The sequence below is a fragment of the Tachyglossus aculeatus genome, chromosome 17, assembly GCF_015852505.1.
Source record: "Tachyglossus aculeatus isolate mTacAcu1 chromosome 17, mTacAcu1.pri, whole genome shotgun sequence".
NCBI lineage: Eukaryota > Metazoa > Chordata > Mammalia > Monotremata > Tachyglossidae > Tachyglossus > Tachyglossus aculeatus.
In genome coordinates, this window is record NC_052082.1 from 40,142,811 (window position 1) to 40,161,119 (window position 18,309).

An 18,309-nucleotide genomic window follows, 5' to 3' on the forward strand; every position below is an offset into this window, starting at 1 on the left:
AAATAGTTCCGTTCATCTTTCCTTGCTCCTCATGAACCTCCAGTAGTTGCCCATCCATCTCATCCCGAAACTCCTTACCATTGGCTTTAAAGCACTTGCCCCCTCCAGTCTTTCCTCATACAACCCAGCATGCTCACTTTGCTTTCTCTACTCACTGTACCTCAATTTCATCTATCTTGTTGCCAACCCCTCGCCCACAACCTGCCTTTGGCCTGGATCTCCCCCAACCCTTTTCATATCTGAGAGTTCATCGCTCTCTCCATGCAAATGAACAGGTTTGCCTCATTATTTGTAACCCATGGTCAACAGTATGTTCCAACTGGCCAAATAATAATGATGGCATTTGTTAAGTGCTTACTGTGTACCAAGCACTCAAATTTTAAGTGTTGGGAAAGACACCATCCCTGTCCAACATGGGGCTCACACCCTATGAGGGAGGAAGAACAGATAGTGAATCCGCATTTTACAGATGAGGCTAAAGAGGTTAAATGACTTGTCCAAGGTCACGCAGCAGGAAAATGGCAGAACTAGGATTAAAATCCCGGTTTCTGACTCTCAGGCCTGTGCTCTTTCTGCTAGGCAGTGGTGCTTCTCACAGTTGTCTTTAATTGAGCATGCTCCATTTTTATTACATTAAAGGGAGTGCAATGAATGAATTGTATAATTTTTTTCCTTTATTTTTCTGATATTTAGATAAAAATAGATTTACATAAATTCTTAGTGAAGAACATTTCAGATATCACACACTGACAGGAAAGTTTCATTGGCTGATGTATATCTTCAAAATTGGGGGAAATCTGATATTCCCCTATCCAAATACCACAATAGTCCACTGATCTGCATCACACTGTAATTCTGTAGAATAAGGTCTATTGCACCAGACACTTGAAAAATCTTAACATTATAAGTTAGCTATTAAGTGAGGATGTATAAGAACATAATTTTTAGAAGTTGAGCACTTGCATTGAAAAAAAGACTACATAGCTGTTTGTTTACAAATATAAAATGTTGAATAATTACAGTCATCGTGAACAAATGAATCCTCCAATCCATAATAGACGCACATTCCACTAGGGAAATTTTTTACCACCGGTAACCTGTGAAAAAGAAAGACATATTTATAGTCTCAGGTTCAGAGCAAAGAAATGATACGGTAGCATTTTCCAAGATTTATACACTTCCTTCATTATGAAACTTCTCAGTCAAATCTTTTCAGCTTTGTTGTATTGCATATTATGATAATAATAATTATTGCTTTTGGTAAGTGCTTACTATGTGCCAAGCACTGTTCTAAGCACTGGGGTAGATAGAGGGTAATCAGGTTGTCCCACGTGGAGCTCACATTTTTAATCCCCATTTTACAGATGGGGTAACTGAGGCACTGAGAAGTTAAGTGACTCACCCAAGGTCACCCAGCAGACAAGTAGCGGAGCCGGGATTAGAACCCAGATCCTCTGACTCCCAAGCCTGTGCTCTTTCCACTAAGCCATGCTGCTTCTCTGTCTTCCCAAGTAGAAAATAAAGAATAATGAAAAGCAGATTAAAGAATAGGCCAAAATATCAAAATCCCTATCTTACTTTGTAGCTATCAGGTTCTATGGTTGTGTAGCTCTGTGTTCTGGCATCTGAAAGGTGTAAAGGTGAAAGGTGTAACTCCTTGTTGGGTCTAAAGAAATGCTGAGAAGGTCTGGTAATATTTAGGTACAAGAGCGATTGTGCTCCTTGGATCCATGGAAAACTTTTAAAATCATTTTATTACTCGGTTAAGAAAGCAAATGATACAGAGATAAGGGGAGGGGTATGGAATATTTTGGTTAAATCTAAATAATGCTAATCCACCGGGACAATGAATGGGCATAGTATGGTTAAGATGGTTGGGAGGTAAGTCACATGATCTGTGCAGTTTGTCCATCTTGATGGCGGGACTTTGGAACTGAAGAATGGAAAACCAGTTGGGAAGTTGGATGATGATCACCAAGTCCACGATTGTGAGCCTGCCAAGGGACAGGGACCGTGTCTAATTCCCATCTGTGCATTATTTCCCAGCATTTAGGACAGTGCTTTGCAAATAGGTTCTTAGTAAATGTTATTACTACTATTCCTACTGAGTCAGTGAAAGGGAGGGGATAGGAAAGTATCTCTTGCCTTTCTCTCAAACCTTCTCTCTCACCTTGTTTCTCAACTATGAGATTGAAGGGATGGGGACTGTCTTTCTAGTTCCTATCCCAGGGAAAGAGGGAAAATCATGGAAGACATTAGAATGGGATGGATATATAAACTAAGGTTATTTGTTAAGCACCTACTATGTGCCGAGTACTGTATTAAACATTGGGGCAGGTAGAAGACAGTTAATATGGGGCTCGCAATCTCGGAGGGTTGGAAGAAAAGGGATTGAATCCCCATTTTACAGATGAGGAAAACAAGCCACCTAGAAGTTGTGGCAAAGCAGGCGAATGGTGGAACTGTGATTGGAACCCAGACCACCTGACCCCCCAAGTCCCTGCTCTTTCCACCAGGCCACACATCTCTCTCTTTGTTGTGACCACATTGGAAATATAAGCTTGGGGGGAAGTTAGAGTAATGTTGTAAAGGCTCTTCCCATCTAGGGAGAGATAAGAGGCTTTAGAGTTGAGAAACTTACAGTTCCTGGGAGAGAGTGACGCCATCATCCCACATCCAAGAGTTCTCTGTTACATTATAAGAAAGTCCAGTCCAATAGGAGCCTCTCAGAAGTTTCAGAAAATCCTGGTTGGAATCACAAACAAAGCATCAAGTCATATTTTCTATTCTTCTCTTTCACTGTTGCATGATATTTTACAAATGTACCAAAAAGTATTAAAAAGTATCATGTGGCTTTAACAAAATGTCACCTACTTTTGACCCTGGGTATTTTTTTGGAGATTGACCCTGCCCTCCAGGAGCTTTCAATCCACACCAGAGAACACTGACATAGATATCCATATATCTATGCATTGAATTCACTTGAATTGCTTCAGTGATAATGCAAGGAAAAGGTAGCATTTTCAAAGCACATAGTAGGCCATGGTAAAGAAGAGTGAAGAATGACTGATGGAATACAGACAGACTGGAGATAAAGCAGGCCAGAGTTGGGAAAATCTATGGGGCTACAGTGAGATTAACACAGATTTCATTTTCAACCTAATCAATGGTGCTTTAAATTAACCCTTCTCCACCTGGGTTCTAATCCCAGCTGTGCCGCTTGCTTGCTGTGTGACCTCGGGCCAGTCACTTCTATGTGCCTCAGTTTTTTTCATCCGTAAAAGGAGTATTACATAGCATCTTCCTTTCCCCCTCCCCCAGGCTCCCACCACCTTAGACTGTTTACCCCATGTAGAATAGGAGCTGAGTCTGTTCTACTTACACTGTGCCTAACCCAGAGATTAGTACAGAGCTTGGGACATAGTAAGCACCTAACAAATACCACAGTCATGTTCGTAATTATTATGAAAGGGAAGGGGCTTAGGCTTCTGGGCTCCTTCAGGCCACACTAGTATTCCCTGACCCACAGATCCTGCATGGATCTTTTCTTTTTTATGGTATTTGTTAAGGATTTACTATGTGAATAGTAAAGAAGAGAAGCAGAAGAGAGAAGAAGAGCTGCTTTAGAGAAGCAGTGTGGCTCAGTGGAAAGAGCCAGGGTTTTGGAGTCAGAGGTCATAGGTTTGAATCCCGGCTCGGCCAATTGCCAGCTGTGTGACTTTGGGCAAGTCACTTCATTTCTCTGGGCCTCAGTTACCACATCTGTAAAATGGGGATTAAGACTATGAGCCCCCCGTGAGAAAACCTGATCTCCTTGTAACCTCTCCAGCGCTTAGAACAGTGCTTTGCACATAGTAAATGCTTAATAAATGTTGTTATTATTATTATTATTATTATTATTATTATTATTATTATTATCATTATTACTATGTGCCAAATCTTGGACTAAGTGCTGGGGTAGATACAAGGTATGTTGGACACAGTAGCAGTACCACACAGTCTAAGGGGAAAGAGAACAGGTATTTAATCTTCAATTTACAAATGAGGAAACTGGGGCATCAAACTTAAGGGACTTGCTAAAGGTCTCCCAGCAATCAAGGGGTGGAAACAGGATTAGAACTCAGGTCCCCTGACTCCTAGATTTTTCCACAAGTCCACGCTGCTTCTCCAATGATCTTTTGTCCTAATGATCTTCCTGTTATCAATTATTCAATCATATAGACTGAGCACCAACTGAATGCATAGCACAGTAATAAGTGCAGAGGTCATGGGTTCAAATCCCAGCTCTGTCGGTTGTCAGCTGTGTGTCTTTGGGCAAGTCACTGAACTTCTCTGTGCCTCAGTTACCTCATCTGTAAAATGGGGATTAAGACTGAGAACCCCCTGTGGGACAACCCGATCACTTTGTAACCTCCCCAGTGCTTAGAACAGTGCTTTGCACTTAATAAGCGCTTAATAAATGCCATTAAAAAAATAAGTGCTTGAAGAGTGCAATAGAAGCAAAATACATGTCCCTTGACCTCAAGGAGCTTACAATATAATGATGGGACAGAAAAATGAGAATTATTTGCAAATAGAGAGGGGAGGAGGAGGAAAAAGGATAAAGAAGGCTCTAGGGAAAATTTGCCACTGATGCAAGTGTTATTTACCTCTCATCACATTCCATGTATTAAGACCAACTTCCAGATGTTGCACAGAAACCCAGTATTTGAGTATTGGAAGGTGAATATGAACTAAGGCTCTAGTCACATTATCTCTTTGATGGTTTTAGTTTGGAAAGCTATTTTGAATGAAGTTTGTAGCCAGATTACCTCTTCTTTCCAGTGATTCTAGAGTACTAAAAGGGCAAGGTGGTACTTCTCCCCTACCACTGGTGATGTGGTTGGATAAGAAGCAGCGTAGCTCAGTGGAAAGAGTCCGGGCTTGGGAGCCAGGGGTCATGGGTTCAAATCCCGACTCTGCCAATTGTCAGCTGTGTGACTTTGGGCAAGTCACTGAACTTCTCTGTGCCTCAGTTCCCTCATCTGTAAAATGGGGATTTAAGACAGTGAGCCCCACGTGGGGCAACCTGATCACCTTGTATCCTCCCCAGTGCTTAGAACAGTGCTTTGCACATAGTAATCGCTTAACAAATGCCATCATTATTATTATTATGAGATTCATATTAGAGGCCCATTGTTGAAGTGGTGGGATGGGTTATTCGTGTTACAATCTCATTGTAACTGAGGCAGTGAAATGGCAGGATGGTTTATGCATGCTGCAGGCCTATTACAATTCAGCCATTCGGTAACAGATTCAAAGCAATTGAAAATGGTGAAATCTGAGCTTCTGCAATCTAGTCCATCAGACCACAATAATTCTCAAAGTAAAGTACAATCATAATGTAAATGAACCCACATTCAACTCTTCCCTGCTTTCTATCTTCAGGAGACTGGAATTCCTTTTCATGCAGTCAGCTCTACTGCCTTGCCAGTTCATACTATGATTAGAAATGTAATAACAGTTTCCTCTACTCCAGATCCACTTCTCTGGGCAAGAGCCAAAGTAACATTCTAGAAATGGAAAAGAGAACACAATTAACTAGCTTTCATTTTTATAGCATTCTCATATTTCCCCAGCACTTTCCTTTCAGTTGTTACACTGATTTCTCACATCATCCCCCAAAGTAGGGAGAGGTAGGCTTTAGGGCCCCAGGCTAATGGATTTGGAAACTGAGGCCCGGAGAGATTACCCAGCTTGACCAAAAAAGACACCTAGAAGGCCAGTGGCAGAACCCAGGTCTTCTGACTCCTAGATTTGCTTCATTTCCCATAGGATCTAATAACTGTATACGGGATGACCCCTAACTCCAAACAACCACAGTACAGAAAATCCAGAGGAATGGCGTGCCCTAATTAATGATGTAGCTTTACATTATACCCCATCACTGCAGAGAAGTCTATTCTCTCCCCAATCCAATCTTCCTTCTCCCATCCTCTGTCAATCTTCTTCCCGATCAGTGGCTTCCTGATTGCAATTCCTGCTTCTATAAGGACTCAAGAGGGAGGCAGCCCAGATGGAATGGGATCTTCCCTCCTGCCCTGATATTGGGCTGTTTTAGATTGAAATAAAAGAATATCAAAAACTAACACCTGGCTTCCTAGGTGACAAAGATAACAGAAGTAGAAAGAAGCAGTATGCCCTAGTTGATAGAGCATGGAACTGGGAGTCAGAGGGACCTGGGTTCTAATCCCAGCTTGGCCACTTACCTGTTGTGTGACCTTGGGAAATTCACTTCACTTCTCTGTGCCTCAGTTACCTCATCTATAAACTGGGGAATGAGATGGTGAGCCCCTTAAAGAGAGAGTTATGAAATTCACTAGGAATAGCCAAAGGGAAGGGATGATGGGAGATGGGAAGTGGGGGAAGATTTCCAGTGGAATTTTTAACTTTCTATAAGTCTGAACTGTTTGGATGAGTTCTGGAATGAAACCTAGCAATTTACGTTTGTCTACTGGCAAACCTATTCCACAGTTTGATAGATCACAATAGATGTACATATTCAAGGAAAATATATCATGGAAAAATCCAAAATTACACCTTCCATTCCCAATCTGCTGCTATATTTGGAAACATCCTCATTTCATCAGATCCTCTAGACCTATAGAGCTGCAACTGATGGTAACATCCTTCATACGCACACGAGTGTGACTGATAAGATTTATGCATTCACTCATTCATTCATTCATTCAATTGTATTTATTGAGCACTTACTGTGTGCAGAGCATCCAATACTTCACCAAAACCTGCCAATCTCACCTTCACAACATCGGCAAGATCCACCCTTTCTTCTTTATCCAAACGGCTACCTTGATGGTTCAATCTCTCATCCTATCCCGACTGAATTACTGCATCAGCCTCCTTTCTGATCTCCCAACCTCCTGTCTCTCCCCACTTCAGTCTGTACTTCACTCTGCTGCCCGGATTATCTTTTTACAGAAATGCTCTGAGTATGTCACCCCCCTCCACAAAAATCTCCAGTGGTTGCCTATCAACCTTCAAATCAAGCAAAAACTCCTCACTCTCAGCTTCAAGGCTCTCCATCACCTTGCCCCCCCACCTCACCTCCCTTCTCTCCTTCTCCAGCCCAGCCCGCACCCTCCGCTCCTGTGCCGCTAATCTCCTCACTGTGCCTCGTTGTCGCCTGTCCCGCCATTGACCCCCGGCCTACATTCTACCTCTGGCCTGGAATGCCCTCCCTCCATACATCCACCAAACTAGCTCTCCTCCTCCCTTCAAAGCCCTACTGAGAGCTCACCTCTTCCAGGAGGCCTTCCCAGACTGAGCCTCCCCCTACCCTAACCCTTCCCCTCCCCACAGCACTCGAATATATTTGTACATATTTATTACTCTATTGTATTAATGATGTGTTTATAGCAATAATTGTATTTATTCTGATGGTATTGACCCCTGTCTATTTTTTTGTTTTGTTGTCTGTCTCCCCCTTCTAGACCGTGAGCCCACTGTTAGGCAGGGACCGTCTCTATATATTGCTGATTTGTACTTCCCAAGTGCTTCCTTCTAAATTATTTCACATACATGTTCACATGTGTAAACATGCACGTGGAATTGAACCTCCTTTCCTTCCCTCTCCCACCACCACAGAAGACATAAACTACATTTGATCGTGTACACAGTGGAAGTTTTTGTATCATTATGCTAATGTAAGTGATTCTGATTCTTCCCAAAGAAATATGCTTTTTTTTCCACCTCGATTCATAAAGCTATACACATTTTACCTCACTAAAAGCAGACAGTAGAACTATGTGGGTAAGGATGAAAAGGATAAATATGTGTTGAATTTCAGGGACTTTGAGTTTTCTGTTTTTTCCCTGCTCTCCTACAGGATGACAATGAGAATTGTAATGTTATTTTCACCTACCACTCTGGGATGTGGTGTTGAGAAGCGAAGAAGAGTTCTCGGGTAGTTGGAATGAAGATTCTGAGATATCGCCTGGAATATTAATTATTATTATTCCAATGATTAAAATAGGATCAGTCCCCCAACAAAAAAAATCCACATTATTGTTCCGTGATTTGATGGGAAGCAGTGTGGTCTAGTGGATAGAGCACGGGCTTGGGAGTCGGAGGATATTTGTCAGCTGTGCCACTTTGGGAAAGTCACTTAACTTCTCTGTGCCTCAGTTACCACATCTGTAAAATGGGTATTAATCAATCGTATTTATTGAGCGCTTACTATGTGCAGAGCACTGTACTAAGCGCTTGGGAAGTACAAATTGGCATCACATAGAGACAGTCCCTACCCGATAGTGGGCTCACAGTCTAAAACGGGGAGACAGAGAACAGAACCAAACATACCAACAAAATAAAATAAGTAGGATAGAAATGTACAAGTAAAATAAATAAATAAATAAATAAACAGAGTAATAAATATGTACAACTTGTACTGTATGTACAAGTATTAAGACTGTGAGCCCCACGTGGGACAATCTGTTAACCTTGTATCTACCCCAGAGCTTAGAACAGTGTTTGGCACATAGTATGCACTTAACAAATACCATCATTATTGTTATTATTATTAGGAATCAGAAGGACCTGGGTTCTAAACCCTTCTCCATCACTTGTCTGCTGTGTCACCTTGGGTAAGTTACTTCATTTCTCTGTGTCTTAGTTACTTCAACTGTAAAATGGAGATTAAGACTGCGAGTCCTATGTGGGATAGGGACTGTGTCCAACCTGATTAGCTTTTATCAACCCCAGTGCTTGGCACATAGTAAGCACTTAACAAATATCATCATCATCATCATAAGGAAAAAAATCCCTAGGGGAATTGTTATTTTGGTTCTTCCAGATGTTACTTACGTTTTACCACGAGGATCCCCAGTGCTAACATGATTGCCATGAGCACCAGACTCAGTACCCCCAGAATCCCAGCCAGGAGCTTCCAGGGAGCAGACAAGGAACCTGGCAAAGAGGGAAAGAAGATGGAGACAGATGGAGAAGAAGAACAGGTAACCCTTCCTCCTCACTGGGCCAAAATTGGCAAGCATCAGCCCTTAGGGACAACAATGACCCTCAAAAGGGATTTTTCATAAGCCTAGAGCAGTCCCTCTCTCATTTGGATAACAATGGTATCTATTAAGTACTTACTATAAGCTAAACATTGAAATAAGTGCTAGGGTAAAAGATACAAGTTAATCAGATTATGTACAGTCCCTGTTCCTCACAGGACCTTCACAACAGGGGAGGAGAACAGGTATTGAATTCTCATTAATCAGATGTTGAAACTGAGGCACAGATATGTAAAGCAACTTGCCCAAGGTCATAAAGCAGGCAAGTGGCAGGTGCAGGATTAGAACCCAGGTCCTCTGACTCTCAGGTTCCATGGTCTTTCCACTAGAGCTCCTGTTTCTCCCTTCCACATGCCTTCTCCAGAAAGGTGAATGTTAGTCTTTGTGATCCCTCAAAGCCACTCCAGAGTAGAGGGCACTGCTGACTCGGCTATCTGAAATAATTTATCGATGTTCCTGGGCAGCTTTTGCTTTGATTTCCAGAAATCCAGCAGAAAAAATGCATTTTTCAAAGTCAAAATTGGCATCCTCTCCACAGTGTTCACCTGTAAGCCCCGATATCATTGAGGAGACCAATGCATGATGAATGATAATTAGGATGTACTGGTAGAAATTCAGGAGAAGTTTGGCTCAGGACTCACATTTACCACAGAAACAGAAGTGTGTAATGTGCTATACCTTCTCTCGTCATATACTTATGTCCCCTCTTCTGCTTCTGAGTTGGGTGGGACATTTTCTTCTCTGTAAAGACTACATTCAGCTCATTCATCCTGTAGAGGACAGATATGTGGAGAGTTCAGAACTTAAAGCATTTTGGGGTGTGTAAATGTTGGAGGCGAGAAGGAAAGGTATGATTATGAAAAGTTCTTGGTTAGGTTCTGGGTTAAGTAAAATAGCCACCACAATGTACCTCTTCATAGTCTTCGGTAGCACAACTTGTACCCCAAGAAACAGAAAGGCCTAGAGCACAAGCAGGGGCTTGAAATTAGAGGACTTCTAATCCCATCTCTGTCATTTGTCTTCTACGTGACCCTGAGAAAGTCACTTCACTTCGCAGTGTCTCAGGTTCTGCAACTGTAAAATGAGCATGAAATACCCATCCTTCTTGTCTAACCTTAGATTGTGAGTCCCGTGATGACAGAAAAAGTATCTGATCTGACAGTATTGTATTTATTGTACAGTGTTTGGCACAGATTAAGCAGTAAGCAAATATCACACTTGTTATTATTAGCAGCCTGAAGGAAAAAAGACAATCTTTCCATCCTCACAGCATCATGACATACAGGAAAGTGAGAATTAGTCAGAACAATCTTCCCAGTCCCTTTCTCCAAAAGAAAAGAGTTTATAGAACTGATAGCATACACGAGAAAGATTGATTAACAAGAGGGAAAGTGAACAAATAGAAGGAGTCCCCAGGGTAATTCTGATAGAAAAATCATCTCTGGTTAAAGAAGTCACTAGATCTTTCATGTATATTTTGATTTTACTGATAAAAAACATTTGTGATCATCTGAAATCTTCCTAATTTAATTGTAGAACTACTCTGAAAATTTCTTTAAGGTCACCTTCATCATCAGCATCCTAAATTTTATTTACACTATGCACAATCCTTGACCCTGGAGAAGGTACATCGAAGCGTAGAATATGCCATCCATGCTCATACACTTTAAGGGAAGATAAATTGCAGGCGAACCATCTGTCTGTAACAATACATTTTTGAGCTAACATGCAAAACAAAGTAATAAACTGGGGAAGAATCTATACTAACAGGGCCTTCTCAGGATAAACTTTTATCTCAATGCTACCCTCTCTATCACAGTGTCTCCAGATTTCATATGTGCTTTCAAGGCACAATAATTAAACCTCTTTCCTTAGATATTTCCCAAACTGCCCCAAGGAAGCCAAACCTAACATGTCTTTAGAGTTCAGTATTCTCCCTCATTTCCCAAATCAAACTAAAGAGTTAAAGTAAAAATGGCAAATACCTGCTCTGAGAAGGGATTTTCAGATGACTCTGGCAGAAAACGAAGGTTCTGGAGTTTGAGGGATGAACGAGAAGCTGAGGAGGCAAAACAGCTCTATGTCCCTCAGAGAGAAACCCAGTGAGAAACTGTGTCTGTCTGGCAGTTCGGTGGCAGTTGTTCAAAATGAGCTGAGGACGGAACATTTCTTCACTGCAAAAAGCTCCGGATGGAACACACAGGAAGCCCTCACACTGCCACTGGTTTGAAGTCTGCTCTCCCTACAGTATTTACTCAGGGCTCAAGGGTCTTTCATCTCTTTGACCTACAGGCTTCATAGTAACTATCTTATAGGAGGTGTTTACGAAGGAGAAGCTCTTTAAAAAATGTTCAGAAAAAGTGCAGGGTCATGAAATTCCAATCCCTTAATGCATGCGGGTAATCTCTATTTAGAGCAAACAAAAGTCTCTGTCTCTGGGCCAGGACCATTAAGTATTTCTTGTGTTCTCTGGTTGCTTATCTTGCTTTGTCTATAATATTGTCACTATTCTTGAGTTCTTTAAGCCAGATAGTTACTATTTGATGATAATGCCCCAACAATGAATGAATAGGAGACTCACTGTAGTTACATACCAGTCATTCTCTTTTGGCACCTATGTACATTCTTGCATATCAAATGTGTTCATCGATTCCTCATTGATAATTTATTAGAGACTGACCTCAGAGTGTTAAACTCCTTCTGCTCTTTTGGAGCTGTCAAGTCATCAGCATGGATTATACTTGAAGAACGAAGTAGCAACTACATGTAGCGATAAAGGTGGCTACGGTAAACTACAGATTTGGAGAAAATTTTTTTTTTTTAATATCACACTGATTCCCAACCTGAAACGATGCAATTTCAACACGGTAAGTTGCGACCACGGACTGGTCATGTTCGTTATCTATCAATCAATCAACGGTATTTATTGAGCATTTGCTGTGTACAGAACACTTCAAAGTGCTTGGGAAAGTACAACAGAGTTGGTAGGCACATTCCCTGCCCACAGCAAACATATAATCTTGAGCAGGAGACAGACATTCATATAAATAAATAATTTAGAGATACGTACATAAGTGTTGTGGGGCTGAGGGTGGGTGAACATTAAATGCCCAAAATGCACAGAGGTGTCAGGAATGTGGTCTAACTTTGAGCAACTTGAAGCAGACCCCTCTTAGGGGCTCTGTCCCTCCATCTCTCTTCGGTATTCCTCCTATCCTTAGGTCAGAAGCAGTGTGGCCTAGTGGAAAGACTGCAGGGCCTGGGGGTTAGAGGATTTGGTTTCTAATAATAATAATGATGATAATAATAATGGCACTCGTTAAGTGCTTACTGTGTGCTCTGTTCTAAGCGCTGGGGAGAATATAAGGTGATCAGATTGTCCCAAGCGGGGCTCACAGTCTTCATCCTCGTTTTACTGAGGTAAAGAGAAGTGACGTGACTTGCCCAAAGTCACACAGCTGACAATTGGCGGAGCCGGGATTTGAACCCATGATGTCTGACTCCCAAGCCTGGGCTCTTTCCACTGAGCCACGCTGCTTCCCTAATCCCAGTATTTCCGCTTGATTACTCTGTGACCTTAGGAAAGTTACTGGCCTTTTTTTCTGCCTCACCTCCCTACAAAATGGAGATTAAATATTTGTTCTCCCTTCCCCTTAGACTGTAAGCCCCCATGGCCCGTCAACTGTTTCTGATCTGCCCCAGTGCACAGTTAATGCTCAACAAATGCAAGAATTATCCTTGTTTCTCTCTAGCAAACTTCTCACTCACTTTCCCACACTCTAACCCTCCCCACTCCCAATGTCTTGCTCATGTTCAAATTCACCAACCCCTGCTAACCTCAGCTTCTAAGTCCTTCGGTCAACACAACGCCTCCCTTCACTCAAGTGTCAGTGTGGATTGGGCAGGTGGCCCTCTCTCACGGTAATGGATCGCCATTGTAGATCGCAGCACTCTGAGTATGCGCAGCAGTGATAGTAAGTGAGGCATTCATTTAAACAGACTTCCCTGCAGGGATTGAATGTAATATAGGGGGTTGGTCCTATGAATCCAGGACCCTTCCTTACCCAGGGCTGGGCTGGCAGCCCCTAAGACTCCAACTTGATACGACCCTGATCACCAGGCTGCTCTTTCTCCTGCATTGACTTCCAACAGCTCTATCCCGTAGTACATTGTGACAAACTCTGCTTTAATACGTCTTCATATCGTTTGTAATAATAACCGTAATTTGGGGGTCTGCGGAGCACTGCGTAAAGTGCTGGGGTAGATACCAACAGATGAGAAACTGTTGAAACTGTTGTTGGATTTTGTATTAGTACAGTGCTCTCCACATTGTAAACACTCAATATGATTGATTAAATGAACGAATGAATGAATGGATGAATGAAGAAACAGTTTTTGTTAGCCTGGTTTGTGTGTGCCATTTCAGTTGCCCACCCAGCAGCTAATTGGCTTTCCTGCTGTCATCCATTCATCTCACATGTCCCACCCAGAGAAGCTGTGTTGCTATGAACTTTGCTTCGGTGCTGTTAGTTGACGGCATTCAAGAATCACATTGGGAATCTTCTTTAATAATAATAATAATGGCATTTATTAAGCGCTTCCTATGTGCAAAGCACTGTTCTAAGCGCTGGGGAGGTTACAAGGTGATCAAGTTGTCCCACGGGGGGCTCACAGTTTTCATCCTCATTTTACAGCTGAGGGAACTGAGGCACAGAGAAGTGAAGTGACTTGCCCAAAGTCACACAGCTGACAATTGGCAGAGCCGGGATTTGAACCCATGGCCTCTGACTCCAAAGCCCAGGCTCTTTCCACTGAGCCATGTGAATCGGACTATGGTTTGTAGGTGATGCTGGAGAAACTTCTCAACAGGGTGCACGTGGCAAATACAAGTCTTACAATTATAGAGAAGTTCAGTTGCAGCTTCTTGTGATGGAAGGTGAAATGTAATTATAATTCCGCCCACGGTACTGAGTATCATTTCTTGTGAGAAAGTGATTTGGGATTGGAGTTTGATCTAAGAATATCATGGCTCGCTGGTGTTGAGGGTCATTTATATATATATATATATATATATATATATATATATATATATATATATATATATATATTTTTTTTTTTTTTACTTTCACATATCTATTCTATTTATTTTATTTTGCTAATATGTTTTGTTTTGTTCTCTGTCTCCCCCTTCTAGACTGTGAGCCCACTGTTGGGTAGGGACCATCTCTGTATGTTGCCAACTTGTACTTCCCAAGCGCTTAGTACAGTTCTCTGCACACAGTAAGCGCTCAATAAATACGATTGATTGATTTTGTCTGATTCCTCTCTTGACCCCTGGTTGTAATTTTGACTCACATATTTGGAAGCATCTTCTAATTTCCTTTGTTTCTTGGTTAAATATTAATTGGCTTAGGACATCTATTTTTATGTCTCCTTCCTGCTCTCAACCCTGAATTCATTCATTCATTCATTCAATCGTATTTATTGAGTGCTTACTGTGTGCAGAGCACTATACTAAGCGCTTGGGAAGTACAAGTTGGCAACATAATGTAACCTAAGAGTATTTTCAGATTTTTGTTTCTATTTTCCATTTACCCTATAAAGCAACACATCATATCATTCACTGGGAAGCATTATGGTTTAGTAGAATTAGCACAGGTTTAGGAGACAAAGGACTGGGTTCTAATCCTGGCTCTGCTACTTGTCAGCTGTGTGACCTTGGATAGGTCACTTACATTTTTTGTGCCTCAGTCCTCCGTACCTAGAAAGAGGGGATTAAATGCTATTCTCTCCTACTTAGGCTGTGAGTCTCATGTGAGACAGGGACTATGCCCAGTCTGTTTATCTTGCATCCACCCTCACCAACTCTGTAATCCCTCTCTCTGATCTTAATCTTCTCACCTGCCTCCTCACTCACACTCCTTTCCCCTGTAAATCCGTATTACTCCCTCACAGAGATCTCTGCTCTCTGGACCCCACCCATCTTTCGGAGCGCCTCACACCCCACCTCGCCGCCCTCTCCTCTCTACCCAGTCTTGATGATCAGATTACTGCTCTCAACTCTACCCTTTCTACTCAGCTAGACTCACTCGCTCCCCTTTCTCTTTGCCGCTCTCGCACCACTAACCCACAGCCCTGGATCACTGCCACTGTCCGCCTCCTTCGCTCTTATGCTCGAGCTGCCGAACGCTGCTGGCGAAAGTCTAAACACCATGCCAACCTCGTTCACTTCAAGTTTATCCTTTCCTGCCTGAACTCAGCCCTCTCTTCTGCCAGACAAAACTATTTCTCCTCCCTTGTTGACACCCATGCCCATCACCCCCGCCAGCTCTTCCATACACTCAACTCCCTTCTCAGGCCCCCGGTTCCTCCCCCTCCTCCTTCCCTCACCCCCAACGATCTGGCCTCCTACTTCATTAACAAAATTAAATCCATCAGGTCCGACCTCCCCAAAGTCTCTTCCCCCCTTTCTCCATCCCCCCGGCTCTCAATACTCTCTGCTACTCTCCCATCCTTCCCAGCAGTATCCTCAGAGGAGCTCTCCTCCCTCCTCTCAAGTGCTACTCCGGCCACCTGTGCTTCTGACCCCATTCCCTCTCATCTCATGAAATCTCTCGCTCCATCCCTTCTCCCCTCCTTAACTTCCATCTTCAACCGCTCACTCTCCACTGGTTCCTTCCCCTCTGCCTTCAAACATGCCCATGTCTCTCCCATCCTAAAAAAACCCTCTCTTGACCCCACCTCACCTTCTAGTTATCGCCCCATATCCCTCCTACCATTCCTTTCCAAATTCCTTGAACGAGTTGTCTACACTCGCTGCCTAGAATTCCTCAACAACAACTCTCTCCTCGACCCCCTCCAGTCTGGCTTCCGTCCCCTACATTCCACGGAAACTGCCCTCTCAAAGGTCACCAATGACCTCCTGCTTGCCAAATCCAACGGCTCATACTCTGTCCTAATCCTCCTCGACCTCTCAGCTGCCTTTGACACTGTGAACCACCCCCTTCTTCTCAACACGCTATCTGACCTTGGCTTCACAGACTCCGTCCTCTCCTGGTTCTCCTCTTACCTCTCCGGTCGTTCTTTCTGAGTCTCTTTTGCAGGCTCCTCCTCCCCCTCCCATCCTCTTACTGTGGGGGTTCCCCAAGGTTCAGTGCTTGGTCCCCTTCTGTTCTCAATCTACACGCACTCCCTTGGTGACCTCATTCGCTCCCACGGCTTCAACTATCATCTCTACGCTGATGACACCCAGATCTACATCTCTGCCCCTGCTCTCTCCCCCTCTCTCCAGGCTCGCGTCTCCTCCTGCCTTCAGGACATTTCCATTTGGATGTCTGCCCGCCACCTAAAGCTCAACATGTCCAAGACTGAACTCCTTGTCTTCCCTCCCAAACCTTGCCCTCTCCCTGACTTTCCCATCTCTGTTGACGGCACTACCATCCTTCCCGTCTCACAAGCCCGCAACCTTGGTGTCATCCTCGACTCCGCTCTCTCATTTACCCCTCACATCCAAGCCGTGACCAAAACCTGCCGGTCTCAGCTCCACAACATTGCCAAGATCCGCCCTTTCCTCTCCATCCCAACCACTACCCTGCTCATTCAAGCTCTCATCCTATCCCGTCTGGACTACTGCATCAGCCTTCTCTCTGATCTCCCATCCTCGTGTCTCTCTCCACTTCAATCCATACTTCATGCTGCTGCCCGGATTATCTTTGTCCAGAAACGCTCTGGGCATATCACTCCCCTCCTCAAAAATCTCCAGTGGCTACCAATCAATCTGCGCATCAGGCAGAAACTCCTCACCCTGGGCTTCAAGGCTCTCCATCACCTCGCCCCCTCCTACCTCACCTCCTTTCTCTCCTTCTCCAGCCCAGCCCGCACCCTCCGCTCCTCCGCCGCTAATCTCCTCACCGTACCTCGTTCTCGCCTGTCCTGCCATCGACCCCCGGCCCACGTCATCCCCCGGACCTGGAATGCCCTCCCTCTGCCCATCCGCCAAGCTAGCTCTCTTCCTCCCTTCAAGGCCCTACTGAGAGCTCACCTCCTCCAGGAGGCCTTCCCAGACTGAGCCCCATCCTTCCTCTACCCCTCGTCCCCCTCCCCATCCCCCCCATCTTACCTCCTTCCCTTCCCCAGAGCACCTGTATATATGTATATATGTTTGTACATATTTATTACTCTATTTATTTATTTATTTATTTTATTTGTACATATCTATTCTATTTATGTTATTTTGTTAGTATGTTTGGTTTTGTTCTCTGTCTCCCCCTTTTAGACTGTGAGCCCACTGTTGGGTAGGGACTGTCTCTATATGTTGCCAATTTGTACTTCCCAAGCGCTTAGTACAGTGCTCTGCACATAGTAAGCACTCAATAAATACGATTGATGATGATGATGATCTACCCCAGCACTTAATACAGTGCTTGGCACATAGAAAGTGCTTAACCTCTCTGTGCCTCTGTTACCTCTTCTGTAAAATGGGGATTAATACAGTGAGACCCAAATGGGACATGGAATGTGTTCAACCTGATTAATCAATGGTATTTATCAATCAATTAAGAACCCGGGCTAGGGAGTCAGAGGTCAGGGGTTTAAATCCCAACTCTGCCACTTGCCAGCTGTGTGTGTGACCTTGGGCAAGTCACTTAATTTCTCTGTGCCTCAGTGACTTCATTTGTAAAATGGGGATGAAGACTGTCAGCCCCCGATGGGCCAAACTTGTACCTATCCCAGAGCTTAGAACAGTGCTTCTTGGGACAACCTGATCACCTTCTATCCTTTCCAGCACTTAGAACAGTGCTTTGCACATAGTAAGTGCTTCACAGATGCCATCATTATTAGAACAATGCCTGGCACATAGTAAGAGCTGAACAAATACCAACATTATTATTATTATTATTTATTGAGCACTAACTGTGTTCAGTGAACCTTACTAAGCACTTGGGAGCGTACAATGTAACAGAATTTGTAGACACATCCCTGCACACAGCAAGCTTACAGTCAAGAGGGGGAAACAGACATTAATATGAATAAAGAAATTACTCATATGCACCTAAGTGCTGTAGGGCTGAGGGATGGGCATAGCCCACGTCCCACATGGAGCTCACATTCCTAATTCTCATTTTATAGATGAGGTAACCAAAGCACGGGGGCATTAAGTGACGTACCCAAGGTCACCCAACGGACAATTAGTGGAGCCGGGATTAGAACCCAGGTCCTTCTGATTCCCAGGCCCGTG

At 43.5% G+C, this 18,309-nt stretch overlaps 1 protein-coding gene across 2 annotated transcripts; it reads right to left on the minus strand.

Moving 5' to 3' along the window:
- Window positions 1-750: 750 nt before the first annotated feature.
- LOC119939627 (natural killer cells antigen CD94-like) lies at window positions 751-9,840 on the minus strand. 2 transcript variants are annotated; one of them, XM_038759752.1, is made up of 6 exons: window positions 9,750-9,840; window positions 8,863-8,964; window positions 7,922-7,993; window positions 5,398-5,552; window positions 2,642-2,745; window positions 751-1,097 (listed from the first exon to the last, which is right to left on the minus strand). In XM_038759752.1, the coding sequence occupies exons 1-6, from the start codon at window positions 9,838-9,840 to the stop codon at window positions 977-979; spliced, it is 645 nt and encodes a 214-aa protein (XP_038615680.1). In that variant the 3' UTR covers window positions 751-976. The 2 variants fall into 2 exon arrangements, with proteins under 2 accessions (XP_038615680.1, XP_038615681.1); XM_038759753.1 differs by lacking the exon at window positions 7,922-7,993 and having other exon boundaries at window positions 9,750-9,827.
- Window positions 9,841-18,309: the final 8,469 nt, after the last annotated feature.

Bases quoted from the DNA above. Each gene is read 5' to 3' on its own strand.
- LOC119939627 (XM_038759752.1), bottom strand. From the start codon at position 9,840: ATGAATGAGCTGAATGTAGTCTTTACAGAGAAGAAAATGTCCCACCCA. The intron at 2,746-5,397 runs GTGGGTTCATTT...GATTCCAACCAG, and splicing joins AAAGCAGGGAAGAGTTGAAT to GATTTTCTGAAACTTCTGAG. The intron at 1,098-2,641 runs GTAAGTTTCTCA...TCTTTTTCACAG, and splicing joins GTCACTCTCTCCCAGGAACT to GTTACCGGTGGTAAAAAATT.